This window comes from Bombina bombina, chromosome 1 (genome assembly GCF_027579735.1).
Source record: "Bombina bombina isolate aBomBom1 chromosome 1, aBomBom1.pri, whole genome shotgun sequence".
Taxonomy (NCBI): Eukaryota; Metazoa; Chordata; class Amphibia; order Anura; family Bombinatoridae; genus Bombina; species Bombina bombina.
In genome coordinates this window covers 936,100,477-936,119,033 of record NC_069499.1, presented here as the reverse complement: position 1 = coordinate 936,119,033, position 18,557 = coordinate 936,100,477, and the positions used below count along the sequence as shown (strand labels likewise).

General features: G+C 41.2%; 1 protein-coding gene across 1 annotated transcript in view; it reads left to right on the top strand.

Annotated features, from left to right (window-relative positions):
• Nucleotides 1–18,557, top strand: part of HELZ2 (helicase with zinc finger 2) — a 463,733-nt gene that overhangs the window by 291,764 nt on the left and 153,412 nt on the right. The window contains exon 15 of the mRNA XM_053715946.1: nt 1,047–1,239. Coding sequence (XP_053571921.1) covers nt 1,047–1,239 — 193 coding nt within the window. The remainder of the gene's footprint in view (nt 1–1,046; nt 1,240–18,557) is intronic.

Sequence of the window (18,557 nt, the reverse complement as noted above, 5' to 3'; positions counted from 1 at the left end):
GTGATGATACTGTATTAGTAAAGGAATTTAATTTAAAACAACTCTGGTGTTATTGTTATTATTAATCATGAAATGTCAGCCCAACACATCACACAATAGACCATATTATTTACATGCCATATATTTTGTCCGACTTACGTCCAAATCGTCTTACGACCGGAAGGTCAGAACGTAACGCGGTCGTAAGTCGACGAGTATCTGTATATATAATTACAATACATATATGCAAAACAACTTCATAGTAAAACTGTTAACCTATATCCTAGAAACTCAATCAAAATCTCAAAAGGGAAAAGCTTAAAAAATTGTTTATTTGTGTTTCTCCAAAGTTTCTTAACTTTACCAAAAAAGACCTTGGTACCCCTTTTCATATAATAATATTGTTCACACAGATATAAGGCTTTCTCCAACCTTCACTAGCCAGTTTTTAAATGTGGGGGAAAAGGTACCTTGTTTTGATTAATTTTTAATATGTTTAGAAGAAGCAAGCAGCATGCTCAGTAACAGCATATGGCTGCAGAGGATTGTGGGAATTGTAGTGTTCGATAGTGTGATATGTGTGTTTGTATAATTTTGTAGCCTGGAAGATACTGTTACTTGCATCATGTATATGTGTAAGTGGGAGTAAGGCTACACTCAGATAAACCATACTCACACACGTGCTACACACATATACAGTACACAAGCTATGCATAAACACAGTACACAATCTACACATATGTAAAGGATACACACACACACTACAATAGCACTGCACATACACTCTACGCATTACACATGCAACAAAAACACTATACTCATCCACTTTAGAAGTACTGCAGACACACACACTACACAAATACTGCTCTTTCACACACATTACACACAAACACTACATGCTTCACAAAATACAGACATATGCACATCACACAGAGAGTGCTCACACATATACATTATTTTACAATACTATAGGAAATGTAATGACAAACAAATCGTAAATCAGTGGCTGAGTTACCAATTGATCTGCCTGTCACCAGCACAAATCTATGTTTCTATCTTTGGCTCAGGTACAAGAAACTAATCTTTGACGCACGAGCTGTGGAGCTTGGTCGCCATGACATCATTTTATGCACTTGTATTACTGCCTCCAATGCAGCACTCGTCCGCCTACATGTGTCACAGCTTGTAATTGATGAGTGTGGAATGTGTACAGAGCCGGAGACCCTCGTTCCACTCACCAGTCACAAGCAAGTCAAATCGGTGAGGACAAGATTTCAAATTCTAAGAGTCATACTCCATACTCTTCACTCCTCCATTCCATTTTATTTTCTATGCACCTTTCTGTTCAGTCTCAATATACCAGCTCCTATGTCACCCTCCTCCTTAATAATTTCATATTTTTATCTTTATGAAATATTTTTGTATGAAAAATGTAATGTTCAGAAATTGAGGATTTTTTATGACTACTGTTTCGACTTGCCTTTATTTTGACAAAATCATTTCATTTTGACCAGCCAATCAAGAAGCTTACTCTTCATATTAGTTATTTTAACGTGTTCTCAGATCCCCTAATAACATTTTAAAAGTTGAAGTTGCGCTTTTAAACTTGCTTGTTTTATAGCACATCAATGGCTACATTACGAGTAGAGCATCCCTGCTCGTACATTAACCTCACTAGACAGACTTTTTGCACGTGTCAGGTATCTCGCATATTTCAAGTTGAAAGTAAAACGTTTTCGCATAAGCGCTAACCTGATGCGCGCAAAAAGCTGAACTGAATATCACGACTGCGTTAACATATTAATTCCCTCATAGACTTCAATGCAGCGCGAAAAGTGGAAAAAAATCCTACCACCCTTACGCACGCACAAACTTTTCTGAGTTTACTTAAGTGTGCTAACCCGACATGAAATATGAATATTTTATATTTCAATGTTCTTCACATAGCAGAATATATTCTATTTATTCTTAAATTATATATAGGCAGGGCTTGAAATTATCAGTGGTCCACTAGTCCTGGACAACTTAGAAACTTGACTTTTTCCTATCTTTAACATTGAGCGGACTAGTAACTTTTTCCCTCTGGCCAAGTAGCTTTTAACCCCTGACTAGTAAACAAACCATAGTAATATATTTCCACCCCTGTATATAGGTATGGATATATAAATACAGATATATATAGGAGTATTTATTTAAAAATACTTAAAATCTATTTAAAAAAAAAAAAGAACTTATTCCCCTATGTGAAGAGCATTCAAATGGGAAATATTTACAGCAATACACAGTATAATACTTTATTAATATTGCAGAAATATGATTTATTTTTAAAGACACGATGAGTCCACGGATCATCTTCATTACTTATGGGATATTCACCTCCTGGTCAGCAGGAGGAGGCAAAGAGCACCACAGCAGAGCTGTTAAATAGCTCCTCCCTTCCCTCCCACTCCAGTTATTCTCTTTGCCTACGTTAGTGCTAGGAAGAGGTAAAGTTAGGTGTTAGAAAAGATTCTTCAATCAAGAGTTTATTATTTTTAAAGTAGTGCAAGATAGTGCTGCTTTGTTCTAGGGTGTAGCCATAGTCCATATCAGTCTCTTCAGTAGAGCTCTTGGTGGCTTTAGAGCAATGGGAACTGGTGGGACATAATTCTCACTGCGCCTCCCATACATTTATGCTGCCCTTATCCTGATGGCCTAAGCAAGCTTAACTCAGGGTTTATCATTTTCCACAGGGCTATGAGAGGGAGAGGACCTCTTAAACCTGTTGGACTGTCCTGCTGTCAGACAGAATTAAGGTAAGTGCTGACTTTTTTATTCTGGGAGGATACAAGACTCAAAGGAAAGTGGGCACTTTAATTATGCAGGGAGTGCAGAATTATTAGGCAAGTTGTATTTCTCTTGTTAAGTGTGTTCAGTCCACGGGTCATCCATTACTTATGGGATATATTCTCCTTCCCAACAGGAAGTTGCAAGAGGATCACCCAAGCAGATCTGCTATATAGCTCCTCCCCTCACATGTCATATCCAGTCATTCTCTTGCAACCCTCAACAAAGAAGGAGGTCGCGAGAGGAGCTGGAGTTTTTACTAATTATTCTTCAATCAAAAGTTTGTTATTTTAAAATGACACCGGAGTGTGCCGTTTTTTATATCTCAGGCAGTATTTAGAAGAAGAATCTGCCTGCGTTTTTCTATGATCTTAGCAAACGTAACTAAGATCCACTGGCTGTTCTCGACATTCTGAGGAGTAGGGTAACTTCAGAAAGAGGGGAATAGCATGCGGGGTCCCCCGCAAATGAGGTATGTGCAGTACATTATTTTCTGGGAATGGAATTGACTAAGAAAATACTGCTGTTACCCATATGATGTAAGTACAGCCTTAAATGCAGTAGTAGTGACTGGTATCAGGCTGATAAATGTATGCGCAGTTGAGTTATTTTCTAGGGACTAGAATTTGACTGAGAAAATGCTATTAATACTGAAATTATGTTTAAGCCTTATCTGCAGTGGAAGCGACTGGTAGCAGGCTTAGTGATAACTTTGCATGACATTCAAGATGTTGTTTTTAAAACGTTTACTGGCATGTTATTCGTTTTGTGAGGTACTTTGGTGATAAATCTTTTTGGGCATGATTTTTCCACATGGCTAACGTATTTTCTGCATAGAAACCGTTATATCAGGTCTCCCACTGTTGTAATATGAGTGGGAGGGACCTTGTTTTAGCGCCTTGTTGCGCAGTTAAAATTCTAGCACAGTCTTCCTGTTTTCTTCCTCCTTGATCCAGGACGTCTCTAGAGAGCTCAGGGGTCTTCAAAATTCGTTTTTGAGGGAGGTAATCAGTCACAGCAGATCTGTGACAGTGGTTTGACTGTGATAAAAGCGTTTATTCTTAATTTGATATCCGTTTTTGGGTATTAAGGGGTTAATCATCCTTTTGCTAATGGGTGCAATCCTCTGCTAATTAATACATTTCTCGTTAAGAATTGTTGACTGTAACTGAATTAGTTTTCTTTATTATTCAACTGTGTTTTTAAAAGCGCTGCAGCGTTTTTTATATTGCTTGTAAACTTATTGAAAGTGATTTCCAAGCTTGCTAGCTTCATTGCTAAGTATGTTTAAACATGTCTGATACAGAGGAATCTGCTTGTTCATTATGTTCAAAAGCCGATGTGGAGCCCAATAGAAATATGTGTACCAATTGTATTGATATTACTTTGAATAAAAGTCAATCTGTACCGATTAAGAATTTATCACCAGACAACGAGGGGGAAGTTATGCCGTCTAACTCTCCTCACGTGTCAGTACCTGCGTCTCCCGCTCGGGAGATGCGTAAGATTGAGACGCCGAGTACATCAAGGCCCTTACAAATCACTTTACATGATATGGCTAATGTTATGAAAGAAGTAATATACAATATGCCCGAGTTAAGAGGCAAGCGCGACAGCTCTGGGTTAAGGACAGAGCGCGCTGATGACACGAGAGCCATGTCTGATACTGCGTCACAATTTGCAGAACATGAGGACGGTGAGCTTCATTCTGTCGGTGACGGTTCTGATTCGGGGAGACCGGATTCAGAAATTTCAAATTTTAAATTTAAGCTTGAGAACCTCCACGTGTTACTAGGGGAGGTGTTAGCGGCTCTGAATGATTGCGACACGGTGGCAATCCCAGAGAAATTATGTAGGTTGGATAGATACTATGCGGTACCGGTGTGTACTGACGTTTTTCCTATACCAAAAAGACTTACAGAAATTATTAGTAAGGAGTGGGATAGACCCGGTGTGCCATTTTCCCCTCCTCCGATATTTAGAAAAATGTTTCCTATAGACGCCACCACACGAGACTTATGGCAGACGGTCCCTAAGGTGGAGGGAGCAGTTTCTACTTTAGCCAAGCGTACCACTATCCCGGTGGAGGATAGCTGTGCTTTCTCAGATCCAATGGATAAAAAATTAGAGGGTTACCTTAAGAAAATGTTTGTTCAACAAGGTTTTATATTGCAGCCTCTTGCATGCATTGCGCCTGTCACGGCTGCAGCGGCATTCTGGTTTGAATCTCTGGAAGAAGCGATTCGCACAGCACCATTGGATGAGACTTTGAGCAAAGTTAGAACACTTAAACTGGCTAATGCGTTTGTTTCAGATGCCGTAGTGCATTTAACCAAACTTACGGCTAAAAATTCCGGATTCGCCATACAGGCGCGCAGGGCGCTATGGCTTAAATCCTGGTCAGCAAATGTAACTTCTAAGTCTAAACTACTTAACATTCCTTTCAAAGGGCAGACCTTATTCGGGCCCGGCTTGAAGGAAATTATTGCTGACATTACGGGAGGTAAGGGCCACACCCTTCCTCAGGACAGGGCCAAACCAAAGGCCAAACAGTCTAATTTTCGTGCCTTTCGTAACTTCAAGGCAGGAGCAGCATCAACTTCCTCCGCTCCAAAACAGGAAGGAACTACTGCTCGTTACAGACAGGGTTGGAAAGGCAACCAGTCATGGAACAAGGGCAAGCAGGCCAGAAAGCCTACTTCCGCCCCTAAGACAGCATGAAGACAAGGCCCCCTATCCGGAGACGGATCTAGTGGGGGGCAGACTTTCTCTCTTCGCCCAGGCTTGGGCAAGAGATGTACAGGATCCCTGGACGTTGGAGATTATATCTCAGGGATACCTTCTGGATTTCAAAACTTCTCCTCCACAAGGGAGGTTTCATCTGTCAAGGTTATCAACAAACCTAGTAAAGAAAGAGGCATTTCTACAATGTGTACAAGACCTCTTAGTCATGGGAGTGATCCATCCAGTTCCGCGAACGGAACAAGGACAAGGGTTTTACTCAAATCTATTTGTGGTTCCCAAAAAAGAGGGAACCTTCAGACCAATCTTAGACTAAAAATCTTAAACAAATTCCTAAGGGTTCCATCGTTCAAGATGGAAACCATTCGGACCATCCTACCCATGATCCAAGAGGGTCAATATATGACCACAGTGGACTTAAAGGATGCCTACCTTCACATACCGATTCACAAAGATCATTATCAGTACCTAAGGTTTGCTTTTCTAGACAAACATTACCAGTTTGTAGCTCTTCCCTTCGGGTTAGCTACGGCCCCGAGAATTTTTAAGAAGGTTCTGGGCTCACTTCTGGCGGTACTAAGACCACGAGGCATAGCGGTGGCTCCGTACCTAGACGACATTCTGATACAAGCATCAAGTTTTCAAAATGCAAAGTCTCATACAGAGATAGTTCTAGCATTTCTGATGTCGCATGGGTGGAAAGTGAACGTGGAAAAGAGTTCTCTGTTACCACTCACAAGGGTTCCTTTTCTAGGGACTCTTATAGATTCTGTAGAGATGAAAATTTACCTGACGGAGTCCAGGTTATCAAAGATTCTCAATGCTTGCCGTGTCCTTCACTCCATTCCAAGCCCATCAGTAGCTCAGTGTATGGAAGTAATCGGCTTGATGGTCGCGGCAATGGACATAGTGCCATTTGCGCGCCTGCATCTCAGACCGCTGCAACTATGCATGCTAAGTCAGTGGAACGGGGATTACTCAGATCTGTCCCCTTTGCTGAATCTGGACCAGGAGACAAGAGATTCTCTTCTCTGGTGGTTGTCGCAAGTTCATCTGTCCAAAGGAATGACATTTCGCAGACCAGATTGGACGATTGTAACAACAGATGCCAGCCTTCTAGGCTGGGGAGCAGTCTGGAATTCCCTGAGGGCTCAGGGACTGTGGACTCAGGAGGAGAAACTCCTACAAATCAACATTCTAGAATTAAGAGCAATATTCAATGCTCTTCTGGCTTGGCCTCAGTTAGCAACATTGAGGTTCATCAGGTTTCAGTCGGACAACATCACGACTGTGGCTTACATCAATCATCAAGGGGGAACCAGGAGTTCCCTAGCGATGTTGGAAGTCTCGAAGATAATTCACTGGGCAGAGTCACACTCTTGCAACCTGTCAGCGATCTACATCCCAGGTGTGGAGAACTGGGAAGCGGATTTTCTAAGTCGCCAGACTTTTCATCCGGGGGAGTGGGAACTTCACCCGGAGGTATTTGCTCAACTGATTTGTCGTTGGGGCAAACCGGATCTGGATCTTATGGCATCTCGCCAGAACGCCAAGCTTCCTCGTTACGGATCCAGGTCCAGGGACCCAGGAGCGGTGCTGGTGGATGCACTGGCAGCCCCTTGGGTTTTCAACATAGCTTATGTGTTTCCACCTTTTCCGTTGCTACCTCGACTGATTGCCAGGATCAAACAGGAGAGAGCATCGGTGATTCTGATAGCGCCTGCGTGGCCACGCAGGACCTGGTATGCAGACCTAGTGGACAATATCATTCCATTGATATTAAACTTTTATCTTGGAAAGTTCTGTTTTTGATGGCTATTTCCTCGGCTCGAAGAGTCTCTGAGTTATCTGCCTTACATTGTGATTCTCCTTATCTGATCTTTCATTCAGACAAGGTAGTCCTGCGTACTAAACCTGGGTTTTTACCTAAGGTTGTTTCTAACAGGAATATCAATCAAGAGATTGTTGTTCCATCATTATGTCCTAATCCTTCTTCAAAGAAGGAACGTCTTTTGCATAATCTAGACGTAGTCCATGCTCTGAAGTTCTACTTACAGGCAACTAAGGATTTTCGGCAAACTTCCTCTCTGTTTGTCGTTTACTCTGGACAGAGGAGAGGTCAAAAGGCTTCGGCTACCTCTCTCTCTTTTTGGCTTCGTAGCATAATACGTTTAGCCTATGAGACTGCTGGACAGCAGCCTCCTGAACGAATTACAGCTCATTCCACTAGAGCTGTGGCTTCCACTTGGGCCTTTAAGAATGAGGCCTCTATTGAACAGATTTGCAAGGCTGCAACTTGGTCTTCACTTCATACTTTTTCCAAATTTTACAAATTTGACACTTTTGCTTCTTCGGAGGCTATTTTTGGGAGAAAGGTTCTACAGGCAGTGGTTCCTTCCGTTTAATGTTCCTGCCTTGTCCCTCCCATCATCCGTGTACTTTAGCTTTGGTATTGGTATCCCATAAGTAATGGATGACCCGTGGACTGAACACACTTAACAAGAGAAAACATAATTTATGCTTACCTGATAAATTTATTTCTCTTGTAGTGTGTTCAGTCCACGGCCCGCCCTGTCTTTTTTGAGGCAGGTTCTAAATTTTAAATCATAACTCCAGTCACCACTACACCCTATGGTTTCTCCTTTCTCGTCTTGTTTCAGTCGAATGACTGGATATGACATGTGAGGGGAGGAGCTATATAGCAGATCTGCTTGGGTGATCCTCTTGCAACTTCCTGTTGGGAAGGAGAATATATCCCATAAGTAATGGATGACCCGTGGACTGAACACACTACAAGAGAAATAAATTTATCAGGTAAGCATAAATTATGTTTTTTGAGGATTAATTTTATTATTGAACAACAACCATGTTCTCAATGAACCCAAAAAACGAATTAATATCAAAGCTGAATAGTTTTGGAAGTAGTTTTTAGTTTGTTTTTAGTTATAGCTATTTTAGGGGGATATCTGTGTGTGCAGGTGACTATTACTGTGCATAATTATTAGGCAACTTAACAAAAAACAAATATATACCCATTTCAATTATTTATTTTTACCAGTGAAACCAATATAACATCTCAACATTCACAAATATACATTTCTGACATTCAAAAACAAATCAGTGACCAATATAGCCACCTTTCTTTGCAAGGACACTCAAAAGCCTGCCATCCATGGATTCTGTCAGTGTTTTGATCTGTTCACCATCAACAGTGCGTGCAGCAGCAACCACAGCCTCCCAGACACTGTTCAGAGAGGTGTACTGTTTTCCCTCCTTGTAAATCTCACATTTGATGATGGACCACAGGTTCTCAATGGGGTTCAGATCAGGTGAACAAGGAGGCCATGTCATTAGATTTTCTTCTTTTATACCCTTTCTTGCCAGCCACGCTGTGGAGTACTTGGACGCGTGTGATGGAGCATTATCCTGCATGAAAATCATGTTTTTCTTGAAGGATGCAGACTTCTTCCTGTACCACTGCTTGAAGAAGGTGTCTTCCAGAAACTGGCAGTAGGACTGGGAGTTGAGCTTGACTCCATCCTCAACCCGAAAAGGCCCCACAAGCTCATCTTTGATGATACCAGCCCAAACCAGTACTCCACCTCCACCTTGCTGGCGTCTGAGTCGGACTGGAGCTCTCTGCCCTTTACCAATCCAGCCACGGGCCCATCCATCTGGCCCATCAAGACTCACTCTCATTTCATCAGTCCATAAAACCTTAGAAAAATCAGTCTTGAGATATTTCTTGGCCCAGTCTTGACGTTTCAGCTTGTGTGTCTTGTTCAGTGGTGGTCGTCTTTCAGCCTTTCTTACCTTGGCCATGTCTCTGAGTATTGCACACCTTGTGCTTTTGGGCACTCCAGTGATGTTGCAGCTCTGAAATATGGCCAAACTGGTGGCAAGTGGCATCTTGGCAGCTGCACGCTTGACTTTTCTCAGTTCATGGGCAGTTATTTTGCGCCTTGGTTTTTCCACTTGCTTCTTGCGACCCTGTTGACTATTTTGAATGAAACGCTTGATTGTTCGATGATCACGCTTCAGAAGCTTTGCAATTTTAAGAGTGCTGCATCCCTCTGCAAGATATCTCACTATTTTTGACTTTTCTTAGCCTGTCAAGTCCTTCTTTTGACCCATTTTGCCAAAGGAAAGGAAGTTACCTAATAATTATGCACACCTGATATAGGGTGTTGATGTCATTAGACCACACCCCTTCTCATTACAGAGATGCACATCACCTAATATGCTTAATTGGTAGTAGGCTTTCGAGCCTATACAGCTTGGAGTAAGACAACATGCATAAAGAGGATGATGTGGTCAAAATACTCATTTGCCTAATAATTCTGCACTCCCTGTATTTGTATCACATATAAGGCTCAGAAATATGGGGCTCTTTATGTTGGGACATCATGCTCTCTGTGTATGGAGGTTTTTTTTCTTGACAGCTTAAGTACAGGCACTGGGGCTGGGAGTTAAGCTTATTTTTTCCCTATCGGTTTATTTTAACTAAGATGAAGCCGGTCGGGTTGTGTGTATTTACTAACGCCCACGATGGGCGGGGCTATCGTTTTCGCGTGCTTGCTAATTACGCTGCACAGTTTTCAGCCTTGTCTGGTGCACGGAGTTGTTCCGGGTTAACTGTATGACGACTTTGCTTATCTTGCAAACGGACAGTTGAGAGAGAATCAACGTCGCACTAGAACCGCATGGTTTTTCAGTCATTAGAAGCAAGCAGTTGTAGCGCTATAGAGCCCTTATCATCTGCATCGCTGGGGATATAGCAGTGAAACCGGTTGGCAGGTAGGCGCCTCAGCAGAGCTGCTGAGGCGTAGAGGAGTCTGAATTTTATGTTTTTTAATTGAGGATACGTTTTTTTTCTCTTAAGGCAGGAAAATAGTTTCCGTTTAAATTTAAAGACACAGTATTGTTTTAGACATTCAAAATTATTTGAGTTAAAGTAATCTGTATAAATTTTATTTTTTATTTTGGGACACATTTTTTCTCCCTGCAGTAAAAACGTTTATTTTTAAGTCTGTTCTTCCTATAAACATCCAGGAACTAAGAGCGATCTTCAATGCTCTTCTGGCCTGGTCTCAGTTGGCTTCGGCCCAGTTTATCAGATTCCAGTCGGACAACATAATGTCAGTGACTTACATCAATCATCAGGGAGGAACGAGGAGTTCCTTAGCGATGACCGAGGTAGCCAAGATAATCCGGTGGGCGAAGGCCCATTCTTGCTATCTGTCAGCGATCCACATCCCAGGGGTGGACAAATGGGAGGCGGACTTTCTGAGCAGGCAGACTTTTCATCTGGGAGAGTGGGAACTCCATCCTGAAGTGTTCTCCAACCTGATTCTCAAATGGGGTAGGCCGGAGTTAGATCTCATGGCATCTCGTCAGAATGCCAAGCTCCCGAGATACGGGTCGAGGTCCAGAGATCCCCAGGCGGAACTGATAGATACTCTGGCGGTTCCTTGGTCTTTCAGCCTTGCATACCTATTTCCTCCGTTTGCGCTTCTTCCTCGGGTCATTGCTCGAATCAAGCAGGAGAGGGTATCGGTGATCCTCATTGCACCTGCTTGACCTCACAGGATTTGGTATGCAGATCTGGTAGACATGTCATCTCTGCCACCTTGGAGACTTCCGTTGAGGAAGGACCTTCTAATTCAAGGGCCCTTCCTTCACCCAAATCTAGTTTCTCTGAAGCTGACTGCTTGGAGATTGAACGCTTAATTTTATCCAAGCGGGGTTTTTCTGATTCGGTCATAGAGACCATGATTCAGGCTCATAAGCCTGTAACTAGAAAGATTTACCATACGATATGGAGTAAATATCTCTATTGGTGTGAATCCAAGGGCTACTCATGGAGTAGAGTTAGGATTCCCAGAATTTTGTCTTTTCTCCAAGAAGGTTTGGAGAAGGGTTTATCGACAAGTTCCCTAAAGGGTCAGATCTCTGCCTTATCTATTTTGTTACATAAACGTCTGGCAGATGTCCCAGATGTACAATCATTTTGTCAGGCCTTGGTTAGGATCAGGCCTGTGTTCAAAGCAGTTACTCCTCCATGGAGTCTGAATTTAGTTCTCAAAGTTCTTCAAGGGGCTCCGTTTGAGCCTATGCATTTCTTAGATATTAAGTTGTTATCTTGGAAAGTTTTATTTCTTGTTTTTCTTGAGTTCGTAGAGTGTCTGAGCTCTCGGCACTTTGCCTTACCTTATTTTCCATTCAGATAAGGTAGTTTTACGTACTAAACTAGGTTTTCTTCCTAAGGTTGTTTCAGATAGGAACATTAATCATGAGATTGTTGTTCCTTCCTTGTGTCCTAATCCTTCTTCTCAGAAAGAACGTCTTCTGCACAACCTGGACGTGGTCCATGCTTTAAAATTTTACTTACAAGCGACTAAGGACTTTCGTCAGTCCTCTTCTTTGTTTGTAATTTTCTCTAGAAAACGTAAGGGTCAGAAAGCTACGGCTACCTCTCTTTCTTTTTGGCTGAAGAGTATCATCCGTTTTGCATATGAGACTGCTGGACAGCAGCCTCCTGAGAGAGTTACGGCTCATTCCACTAGGGCTGTTGTTTCCTCATGGGCATTCAAAAATGAAGATTCTGTGAAACAGATTTGCAAGGCTGCAACTTGGTCCTCTCTTCACACTTTTTCAAAGTTCTATAAATTTGATACTTTTGCCTCGGCTGAGGACGCTTTTGGGAGAAAGGTTCTTCAAGCAGTGGTGCCTTCCGTTTAGGTTCCCTGTCGTGTCCCTCCCTTATCATCTGTGTACTCTAGCTTGGGTATTGTACCAAGATGGCGTCCCTTAGATTCCGATTGGCTGATAGAATTCTACCAGCCAATCGGAATTAAGGTAGAAAAAGTCCTATTGGAAGTTTAATCCTATTGGCTGATCCAATCAGCCAATAGGATTGAGCTGGCATTCTATTGGCTGTTCCAATCAGCCAATAGAATGCCAGCTCAATCCTATTGGCTGATTGCATCAGCCAATAGGATTTTTTCTACCTTAATTCTGATTGGCTGATAGAATTCTATCAGCCAATCGGAATCTAAGGGACGCCATCTTGGATGATGTCACTTAAAGGAACCTTCATTCTTCAGTCGCCGTGGAAAGAAGAGGATGCTCCGCGTCAGATGTCTTTAAGATGGACCCACTCCGCGCCGGATGGATGAAGATAGAAGATGCCGTCTAGATGAAGACTTCTGCCCGTCTGGAGGACCACTTCGCCCGGCTTCGATGAAGTCTTCTCCCGGCTTCATTGAGGACTTCGGACCGGTTGGATGAAGACTTCTCCCGGTAAGGTGATCTTCAAGGGGTTAGTGTTAGGTTTTTTCAAGGGGGTATTGGGTGGGTCTTAGAGTAGGGTTGGTTGTGTGGGTGGTGGGTTTTAATGTTGGGGGGTAGTGTTAGGTGTTAGTGTAACTTAGGTTAGGTTTTATTTTACAGGTAAATTTGTATTTATTTTAGCTAGGTAGTTTATTAAATAGTTAATAACTATTTAATAACTATTCTACCTAGTTAAAATAAATACAAACCTGCCTGTAAAATAAAAATAAACCCTAAGATAGCTACAATGTAACTATTAGTTATATTGTAGCTAGCTTAGGGTTTATTTTATAGGTAAGTATTTAGTTTTAAATAGGAATAATTTAGTTAATGATAGGAATTTTATTTAAATTTATTTAAATTATATTTAAGTTAGGGGGGTTAGGGTTAGACTTAGGTTTAGGGGTTAATAAATTTAGAATAGTGGCGGCGACGTTGGGGACGGCAGATTAGGGGTTAATAATTATAATGTAGGTGTCGGCGATGTTGGGGACAGCAGATTAGGGGTTAATAATTATAATGTAGGTGGCGGCGATGTCGGGGGCAGCAGATTAGGGGTTAATAAGTGTAAGATTAGGGGTGTTTAGACTCGGGGTTCATGTTAGGGTGTTAGGTGTAGACATAACTTTTATTTCCCCATAGGAATCAATGGGGAAGCTAAACGTTGCTTTTTTGCAGGTGTTAGACTTTTTTTCAGCCGGCTCTCCCCGTTGATTCCTATGGGGAAATCGTGCACGAGCATCGTGCACGAGCACGTTACACCAGCTCACTGCTGACTTAAGCAGCGCTGGTATTGGAGTGAGATGTGGAGCAAAATTTTGCTCAACGCTCACTTCTTGTCTTTTAACGCCGGGTTTGTAAAAGCCTGTAATACCAGCGCTGTATGTAAGTGAGCGGTGAGCATAAATTGCTCGTTAGCACCGCATAGCCTCTAACGCAAAACTCGTAATCTAGGCGAAAGTGTTTTGTGCAACTTTTTTGTCTTGTGTAAAAGTTAACCAAAGCTCTGAAGTTGTGATGTCTCGACCCACCTTAAGTTCAATTGCGCTCAAGCGAACGCGTTTACTTTCAACTCGGAAAAAATGCACTCTATTTCCAACGCGCGCAAAGAGCCACGATAAACACCTTATTGCTTGCGCACAACAGTTAGAGAGCCACTGGTAATCTAGCCCCAAATGTGCAAAAATAATATTTAATACCTGTTTGTTTAAATGCACAAACTTGTAGGATTTTACTATCATTTTAATGTAACATGTAATTTCTTTCATGTAATTGGCAAGAGTCCATGAGCTAGTGACGTATAGGATATACAATCCTACCAGGAGGGGCAAAGTTTCCCAAACCTCAAAATGCCTATAAATACACCCCTCACCACACCCACAATTCTGTTTTACAAACTTTGCCCCCTATAGAGGTGGTGAAGTAAGGTTGTGCTAAGATTTCTACGTTGATATGCGCTTCTCAGCATTTTGAAGCCCGATTCCTCTCAGAGTGTTTGTCAGAGGGATGTGAAGAGAGTATCACCTATTGATTCTATGGTTTTCCTCACGGGAAATCTATTTCAAAGGTTCCCTGTTATCGGTTGTAGAGATTCATCACTTACCTCCCTTTTCAGATCGACGATATACTCTCATATTTCATTACCTCTACTGATACTGTTTCGGTACTGGTTTGGCTATCTGCTATATGTGGATGGGTGTCTTTCGGTAAGTATGTTTTCATTACTTAAGACACTCTCAGCTATGGTTTGGCACTTTATGTATTAATATAAAGTTTTAAATATATGCATTGTACTTATATTTGCCATGAGTCAGGTTTATGTATACTTCCTTTTGCAGACTATCAGTTTCAAAATTGGGAAAATATATTTAGGAAGTTATTTTTTCTTACCTGGGGTAAAGTCTTTTCTTCAAATTGACTGCTTTTTTATTAAATTTTGCAGGCAAAATTAGGCTTGTGAGGTCGCAAAATGCTGATATTTATTGCGTCATTCTTGGTGCAAGAATTTTTTTGGCGGGAAGGTACGTTTGGTGACGCAAATTCGTAATTTCAGGACGTCTAGTTGACGCCAGGTTTCCTTGCACAAGGTTGCGTCTGCTATGACGCGAGTTGCGTCATTTCCGGATGTTGTTAGCGCCACAAAATTTTATTTTGCGTTGTGCGTCATACTTGGCGCCAAATATATATATATATATATAATTTAAACCCCACTTCCTATATGCCTCTTGCCTTTTTTAATGCTCAGAGGGCTATGCTGTTTGCATTTTTTTCCCATTCCTGAAACTGCCATATAAGGAAATTGATAATTTTGCTTTATATGTTGTTTTTTTCTCTTAAATTTGCAAGATGTCTCAATCTGATCCTGTCTCAGAAACCACTGTTGGAACCCTGCTGCCTGATAACAGTTCTACCAAAGCTAAGTGTATCTGTTGTAAGTTAGCGGAGATTATATCTCCAGCTGTAGTATGTAACAGTTGTCATGATAAACTTTTACATGCAGAGAATGTATCCATCAGTACTAGTACAATTCCTTGTTGTTCCTTCAACATCTAATGTACATGATATCCCTGTGAATATAAAAGATTTTATTGCTGATGCGATTCAGAAGGCTTTGTCTGCTATTCTGCTTTCTAATAAACGTAAAAGGTCTTTTAAAACTTCTCATAAAGTTTTTGAAATTTCAAATGGCCGACAACATACTGAATTATCCTCCTCTGATGAGGATCTATCTGATTCAGAAGATCCTACCTCAGATATTGACACTGACAAATCTACTTATCTCTTTAAGATGGAGTATATACGTTCCTTGTTAAAAGAGGTGTTGATTACTTTGCATATTGAGGAATCTAGTCCTTTTGATTCTAAAACTAGTAAACGTTTCAATTCTGTTTATAAACCTCCTGTGGTTACTCCAGAGGTTTTTCCAGTTCCTAGTGCTATTTCTGATATGATTTCAAAGGAATGGGATAGGCCTGGTACTTCTTTTATTCCTTCTTCTAGGTTTAAAAAGTTGTATCATTTGCCAGCAGCTAGATTGGAGTTTTGGGGAAAAATCCCCAAAGTTGTAGAGCATATCTCTACTCTTGCCAAACGTACTACTATTCCTATGGAAGATAGTACTTCTTTTAAGGATCCTTTAGATAGGAAATTTGAATCTTATCTAAGGAAAGCTTATTTATTTTCTGGCTATATTCTTAGGCCTGCTATATCTATGGCTGATGTTGCAGCTGCATCAACTTTTTGGTTGGAAAGCTTAGCGCAACAGGAAACAGATTCTGATTTGTCTAACATTGTTTGCTTGCTTCAACATGCTAATCATTTTATCTGTGATGCTATTTTTGATATCATCAAAATTGATGTTAAATCTATGTCTTTAGCTATTTTAGCTAGAAGAGCTTTGTGGCTCAAATATTGGAATGCTGACATGGTATCAAAGTCTATATTACTATCTATTTCTTTCCAAGGTAACACGTTATTTGGTTCTCAGTTGGATTCTATTATATCAACTGTCACTGGGGGAAAGGGAGTTTTTTTGCCTCAGGATAAAAGATCTAAGGGTAAATATAAAGCTTCTAATTGTTTTCATTCTTTTCGACAGAATAAGGAACAGAAAGCCAAACCTTCCCCCAAAGAATTTGGTTGCAATTGGAAACCATCTTCAAGTTGGAATAAATCCAAGCCTTTTAAGAAACCAAAGCCAGCCCCCAAGTCTGCATGAAGGTGCGGCCCTCATTCCAGTTCAGCTGGTGGGGGGGGCAGATTAAAAAATTTCCAAGACATTTGGGCAGATTCTGTCCAAAATCAGTGGATTCAGAGTATTGTCTCTCAAGGGTATCAAATAGGATTCAGAGTAAGACCTCCTGTGAGAAGATTTTTTCTCTCACACGTTCCAGCAAATCCAGTGAAGGTTCACGCTTTTCTGAAGTGTGTTTCAGATCTAGAGCTTTCAGGGGTAATCATACCAGTTCCGTTTCAGGAACAGGGTCTGGGGTTTTATTCAAATCTATTCAAAGAAAGAAAATTCATTCAGGCCAGTTTTGAATCGTTTTCTAAGAGTGCCAACTTTCAAAATGGTGGCTATAAGGACTATTCTGCCTTTTGTTCAGCAAGGTCATTATATGTCCATTATAGACTTACAGGATGCACATCTTCATATTCCGATTCATCCAGACCACTATCAATTTCTGAGATTCTCTTTTCTAGACAAGCATTACCAATTTGTCGCTCTTCCATTTGGCCTAGCAACAGCTCCAAGAATTTTTTCAAAGGTTCTCGGTGCCCTACTCTATGTAATTAGAGAACAGGGTATTGCGGTGTTTCCTTATTTGGACGATATCTTGGTACTAGCTCAGTCTTTAAATTCTGCCAAATCTCACACAAATCAACTAGTGTTGTTTCTTCAAAGACATGGTTGGAGGATCAATTTACCAAAAAGTTCCTTGATTCCTCAGACAAGGGTCAACTTTTTAGGTTTCCAGATAGATTCAGTGTCCATGACTCTGTCTCTAACAGACAAGAGACGAATATAAATTGGTTTCAGCTTGTCGAAACCTTTAGTCTCAATCATTCCCTTCAGTGGCTATGTGCATGGAAGTTTTAGGTCTCATGACTGCAGCATCGGACGCGATCCCCTTTGCTTGTTTTCATATGAGACTTCTTCATCTTTGTATGCTGAATCAGTGGTGCAGGGATTATACAAGGATATCACAATTAATATCCTTAAATCCCAATGTTTGACTCTCTCTAACCTGGTGGTTAGATCACCATAGTATAGCTCAAGGGGCCTCTTTTGTTCGTCCAACCTGAACTGTAATCACAAAAGATGCAAGTCTTTCAGGTTGGGGAGCTGTCTGGGGATCTCTGACAGCACAAGCGGTTTTGGAAATCTCAAGAGGCGAGGTTACCAATCAATATTTTAGAACTCCGTGCTATTTTACATATCCCCGGTGTAGACAATTGGGAAGCGGATTATCTCAGCCGTCAGACTTTACATCCGGGGGAGTGGTCTCTCCATCCAGATGTGTTTTTTCAGATTGTTCAGATGTGGGGTCTTCCAGAAATAGATCTGAGGGCTTCCCATCTAAACAAGAAACTTCCCAGGTACCTCTCCAGGTCCAGGGATCCTCAGGCGGAGTCGGTGGATGCGTTAGCAGTTCCTTAGTTTTACCAACCTGCTTATATCTTTCCACCTCTAGTTCTTCTTCCAAGAGTGATCTCCAAGATCATCATGAAACAATCGTTTGTGTTTCTGGTAGCACCAGCATGGCCTCACAGGTTTTGGTATGCAGATCTTGTCCGGATATCCAGTTGCCAACCTTGGCCACTTCCGATAAGACCAGACCTTCTGTCTCAAGGACCTTTTTTCCATCAGGATCTCAAATCGTTAAATTTGAAGGTATGGAAATTGAACGCTTAGTGCTTAGTCATAGAGGTTTCTCTGACTCAGTGATTGATACTATGTTACAGGCTCGTAAATATGTTTCTAGGAAGATTTATTATCGAGTTTGGAAGACTTATATTTCATGGTGTTCTTCTCATAAATTCTCCTGGCATTCTTTTAGAATTCCTAGAATTTTTCAGTTTCTTCAGGATGGTTTGGATAAAGGTTTGTCTGCAAGTTCCTTGAAGGGACAAATCTCTGCTCTTTCTGTTTTCTTTCACAGAAAGATTGCTAAGCT